This window comes from Salvelinus namaycush, unplaced genomic scaffold, assembly GCF_016432855.1.
Source record: "Salvelinus namaycush isolate Seneca unplaced genomic scaffold, SaNama_1.0 Scaffold31, whole genome shotgun sequence".
Lineage (NCBI taxonomy): Eukaryota > Metazoa > Chordata > Actinopteri > Salmoniformes > Salmonidae > Salvelinus > Salvelinus namaycush.
The window spans coordinates 304,366-310,261 of NW_024060008.1; the positions used below are offsets into that span (position 1 = coordinate 304,366).

The 5,896-nt window shown below is 44.6% G+C and overlaps 1 protein-coding gene across 1 annotated transcript; it reads left to right on the forward strand.

Annotated features, from left to right (window-relative positions):
- The first annotated feature begins 208 nt into the window (after positions 1-208).
- LOC120039927 (trichohyalin-like) lies at positions 209-2,455 on the forward strand. Its single transcript, XM_038985243.1, has 2 exons — positions 209-457; positions 1,890-2,455. The coding sequence occupies exons 1-2, from the start codon at positions 232-234 to the stop codon at positions 2,399-2,401; spliced, it is 738 nt and encodes a 245-aa protein (XP_038841171.1). The 5' UTR covers positions 209-231; the 3' UTR covers positions 2,402-2,455.
- Positions 2,456-5,896: the final 3,441 nt, after the last annotated feature.

A 5,896-nucleotide genomic window follows, 5' to 3' on the forward strand; every position in this document is an offset into this window, starting at 1 on the left:
AAGGAGGAAAGACGGCTGGAGATGGAAAGAAAACAGGAGAGGGCAAGACAACAAGAGGAGCAGGATAAAAAACAAGAGATTGAAATTGCTAGACAGAAAGAAATGTTCAGACTAAGAGAGGAGGAGAGGCAGAGAGAGGAAGAGAGAGAGGAGGAGAGAAAGAGAGCCGTTAAAGGCCATTTAACTTTAATCAGAGAGAGAGAGATAATAGAGGCAAACAGAAGAGAGGAGATGGTGGAAGAGGAAAGAAGGGAATTCCTTGAAAATTACAAGAGGGGTGACTTAGAGGAGGAGGAGGAAAAGGAAGAAGACAAGGAGGACATTCTCCCACCTGATAAAAGTATCCGAAGGAGAGCTGTGGGCTGGATAAATAAGAAGTGGGAGAAGAGGAACCTCAAGAAGATCGAGAGAACCTATCAGAGAGAAGCTGAGGAGGGCTATAAGATCGTCCACATAGGTAAGACCTGTTTTCCCTCTGCTTATGACATCGTCCTCTTTAGTCTCCTCTACACACATCAGTTACACACCAGTCATCATGTTGCATCATTGTTTCAATATAAAACTACTGTCTAAAGAATATGTTAGCTGACATGGCTAATTGAGTGACTGACTGACATAACAAGAAAAATACTGCTGATGTAACAACCACGTGTTTAAATGGTACCTTGTGTCATCTACTAGTCTAACTCTCAAGACTAAGTAGAGACCCAGAAAGAGTTGTGTCATCTACTAGTCTAACTCTCAAGACTAAGTAGAGACCCAGATAGAGTTGTGTCATCTACCAGTCTAACTCTCAAGACTAAGTAGAGACCCAGAAAGAGTTGTGTCATCTACTAGTCTAACTCTCAAGACTAAGTAGAGACCCAGAAAGAGTTCCTAAAAAACACACACAAAAACGTGTTTTGGGGGGATCCGGGGGCTACTAGTGGCCATGCGGCCCTAAGCGATCACATATGCCCTATTAGTGGCCATGCGGCCCTAAGCGATCACATATGCCCTACTAGTGGCCATGAGGCCCTAAGCGATCACATATGCCCTATTAGTGGCCATGCGGCCCTAAGCGATCACATATGCCCTATTAGTGGCCATGCGGCCCTAAGCGATCACATATGCCCTACTAGTGGCCATGAGGCCCTAAGCGATCACATATGCCCTACTAGTGGCCATGAGGCCCTAAGCGATCACATATGCCCTATTAGTGGCCATGCGGCCCTAAGCGATCACATATGCCCTACTAGTGGCCATGAGGCCCTAAGCGATCACATATGCCCTATTAGTGGCCATGCGGCCCTAAGCGATCACATATGCCCTATTAGTGGCCATGCGGCCCTAAGCGATCACATATGCCCTACTAGTGGCCATGCGGCCCTAAGCGATCACATATGCCCTATTAGTGGCCATGAGGCCCTAAGCGATCACATATGCCCTACTAGTGGCCATGCGGCCCTAAGCGATCACATATGCCCTATTAGTGGCCATGAGGCCCTAAGCGATCACATATGCCCTACTAGTGGCCATGCGGCCCTAAGCGATCACATATGCCCTATTAGTGGCCATGCGGCCCTAAGCGATCACATATGCCCTACTAGTGGCAATGCGGCCCTAAGCGATCACATATGCCCTACTAGTGGCCATGCGGCCCTAAGCGATCACATATGCCCTGGCACTATACAAAGAATAGGTGGCATTCGGGACTCATGTTCAACTTAGGGTCAATTCGGGAATTATTGCACTTTATTGACAAATTCCATGCCTTGCTCAACTGAAAAGAGTAAAGAATCATTGAGATTAAATTGTGTTTTCTATTCTTCATTCCCTGTGTCCATTACATTTAAGTTGATACCAGATCCCTAAGTTGAATGTGAACTCTACTTCTTCTCCCCTACCAGCCATCCCTGGACACACAAGGCTAACAGCCACCATGACACGGGCAGAGAGAGAGAGGGAGAAGAGGAAGGAGCTGCTGAAGGCTGAGAAGAGAAGGAAGAAGATGGAGGATTTTAATAAGCAGTGGAAAGAGCAGTCCCTGCTTAAAAAACAAACTTATCAGAAACTGAAGGAGGAGAGGGGGAAGATGAAGGGACATTACCTGGAGCAGATGAATCTGGAGGCTGATGCTCAAATCAACACCCGGTGTCTAACCACCCAACACAGCCACGATTATCTGGAGACAACACAGCCCACTGGATCTGGAGATGGCCACCAGGAAAGGCCAAGGAGGCAACAGGCATGGGCAGAGATCCAGGAGGGGAGTTCAGAGAACCAGCAGGAGTGGCCAGAGAACCAACAGGGGGGGCCAGACAGCCAGCAGCTAGAAGCTCCAGAAGAGGCTGAAACATCAGAGCCAACCTCCAAGAACAAGAAAAGGCCAGGCATCTGGAAGAGAATTAAGATGGGGTAAAGAATGTTTAAACATCTATTCATGTTTTACACTGTTAATATATATGTTGTCACTTTAAAAAGTGACATTATCCAAATGTGAGGGTTTAGTGTACATGCAACACACATGTAAATATATAGATACTTACCTGTCTCTGATGTCTAACAGCATTCCTGACCTGCTGTTTGCCTAGAGCTGGAACATGTAAATATATAGATACTTACCTGTCTCTGATGTCTAACAGCATTCCTGACGTGCTGTCTGCCTAGAGCTGGAACATGTAAATATATAGATACTTCCCTGTCTCTGATGTCTTACAGCATTCCTGACGTGCTGTCTGCCTAGAGCTGGAACATGTAAATATATAGATACTTACCTGTCTCTGATGTCTTACAGCATTCCTGACCTGCTGTCTGCCTAGAGCTGGAACATGTAAATATATAGATACTTACCTGTCTCTGATGTCTTACAGCATTCCTGACGTGCTGTCTGCCTAGAGCTGGAACATGTAAATATATAGATACTTACCTGTCTCTGATGTCTTACAGCATTCCTGACGTGCAGTCTGCCTAGAGCTGGAACATGTAAATATATAGATACTTACCTGTCTCTGATGTCTTACAGCATTCCTGACCTGTTGTCTGCCTAGAGCTGGAACTCGAAGAAGCCACAGTTCCACTGAGGTTACATTGGTCATTAAAAGTGTCGCCCAATAATTCCTCCTCCTCTTTAAGTCATCAAGCCACATTTCCTCCACAAAACATGATCGTCTCCTCAAGCCAGCAAGTATCCTCTTTATCAGGCAACAAACCATCGAAGGTCAGTGACTCTCCTCCCCAGAGCAGAGGTTCTCATCTTTATCCTCTTTATCAGGCAACAAACCATCGAAGGTCAGTGACCCTCCTCCCCAGAGCAGAGGTTCTCATCTTTATCCTCTTTATCAGGCAACAAACCATCGAAGGTCAGTGACTCTCCTCCCCAGAGCAGAGGTTCTCATCTTTATCCTCTTTATCAGGCAACAAACCATCGAAGGTCAGTGACTCTCCTCCCCAGAGCAGAGGTTCTCATCTTTATCCTCTTTATCAGGCAACAAACCATCGAAGGTCAGTGACCCTCCTCCCCAGAGCAGAGGTTCTCATCTTTATCCTCTTTATCAGGCAACAAACCATCGAAGGTCAGTGACCCTCCTCCCCAGAGCAGAGGTTCTCATCTTTATCCTCTTTATCAGGCAACAAACCATCGAAGGTCAGTGACTCTCCTCCCCAGAGCAGAGGTTCTCATCTTTATCCTCTTTATCAGGCAACAAACCATCGAAGGTCAGTGACTCTCCTCCCCAGAGCAGAGGTTCTCATCTTTATCCTAATTCAATTCATCTCTACTCACCACCTCTACTGTCCTAGAAAATATCCCCAAATGGAAATGGTTTAAACAGAAGTCCTCCCCTCAGACCAGTGGCTCCACAAACCAGAGGTTCTCATCTTTATCCTAATTAAATTCATCTCTACTCACCACCTCTACTGTCCTAGAAAATATCCCCAAATGGACATGGTTTAAACAGAAGTCCTCCCCTCAGACCAGTGGCTCCACAAACCAGAGTTTCTCATCTTTATTCAAGTTGAACGCAACTCTGATCATTTCCACCACCTCACCTGTTAAGGGGAGGTGCTGAAAAGGAGGTCTGGGAGGAGGTCTGCAGGTAGCCTGGACCGGACCGGTAGCAGCTAAGTTACTGGCTCCATCACCGGGCAGAGCTACTCAAGTCAGGCCAGTGATGTTTGACGATGTCATTTTTGTTATTAAAGTTTTACGTTTTAATAAAAGCATTACATTTAAAAAGCAATATTGTTGTTACGGTGTGGATTGTTTTGTTATTAGAATTGAACCATCCAGTAGTCATGGTAGATGTTAGACTTTCAATGAGACACCTAACATTCCATCAGTTTGCTACAATGTGTGACATGTTATATTAGAGAGGAGTCCTCTATACACATCTATTTTAGACCAGAGGAGAAATATCAGATTGAAATAGCTTCTCTAAGAATCTGAGGAGAGAGCAACAGTAGACGCATCGTTAGCTCCCCCACCTCCAGTTCAGTACTTGGGTCATTCCACCAGTTGAGCACCTTTTGGGGAGTGTAACTTTTATTTCACCTAATTCTAACATTCTGTCATAAAGAGCACATGTTCAACTTAATAAAACACATGTTTTCCCATCTCAAAAGTTTAAAAAAAATACATACTATAGCAAGTGCCTATTAAGTGCCAAATAAAGTGACAGGGTTGACTGTAACAGAGTTGACTGTTTCATTTAGAATCAACCATAGATGATGTGTTATAATTCACCCAGTGGTGATTGCAGCATGTACATCTTGGTGGGGAAAACTCTCCCAAAATGTTTTAGATGAATTCCAGCAAAGCCACTACACTACACTAAACAATACATTAATTGCACTATAACTTTGACAAACGGTGCCCACAAACTGTTATGGTCGACATAAAGCTATCCCAACAGCAGAGCTTTCTTTTCAGCACCATGGAGTGAATCCTTTTTAAAAAACATAGCTGATATGGCTGACTTGCTTAAACAAATGTGGTTTCTACTGACAATTGAGATGTACAAACTATGGCATAAGGGGACAACAAGTGGACTACAGGCAATCCGTAATTTTGATGAAGACATTAATGAGAGAGCTGGACGGACGCAGTCAATATAACCGTTTGTTCAGCACTTTAGAAATGTTGATTATGGGCCGCTCTTACAGTATTCTCCCTGTACACCAAGTCATAACTCTATGTAAGCAGACTTTGAAAGCTCTTACAATATTTGATGATGACATTTCTCTAAAGGCTATAGTCTACATGTGCAGCACCAAGTCAGAGCAGTAGGCTAAATTATGAGAGGGGAAAGGGACCAAATTATTCGTGTGAGGCACATGGGCTATTAACACCTTACTACACAACATACACTTAGTATTACTTTCTTAGCTACAGTATACACATCTCCCTGACATAGTACATCATTTATAGAGCAGCATCCAATACATTTTTGGACTCACCTTGTTGTGATGTGCTCACTTGAACAGGAAGGTGTCCCGGCTCTACCAGGGCCTTGAGGTGGTCTCCCACAGCTCTGCTGGTGGAGTGGTAAACACCACCCCCGGCTCTACCAGGGGGCTTGAGGTGGTCTCCCACAGCTCTGCTTATGTCATGTTCTGTGGCCTTGCTGTTCCATTTCTTTACTGCCCCTGCAACACAGAAAGAAACACATTTAGTCATATTATATAAAACACTCAAAGTAATGGATATGGAGCATCTATGGCCTCAGTTACACCTGGCACCTAAATGTGACTTCTGTCATCTGATCACTCTAAGCTGAATTAGGTTCAGATCTACCAGGATGGGCCTTTGACATTTAAAATGGTTACGGTAGGGGTTGCGGGTAGACAGTACACAACGTAGAACGAACCACGCTACAAACAGAAGTTGACGTTTAAAATGGTTATGGTAGGGGTTAAG

Excerpts from the sequence above, each read along its gene's own strand:
- LOC120039927 (XM_038985243.1), top strand. The coding sequence starts at position 232 with ATGGTGGAAGAGGAAAGAAGGGAATTCCTTGAAAATTACAAGAGGGGT. Across the intron at positions 458-1,889 it reads CTATAAGATCGTCCACATAG|CCATCCCTGGACACACAAGG; the intron begins GTAAGACCTGTT and ends CTCCCCTACCAG.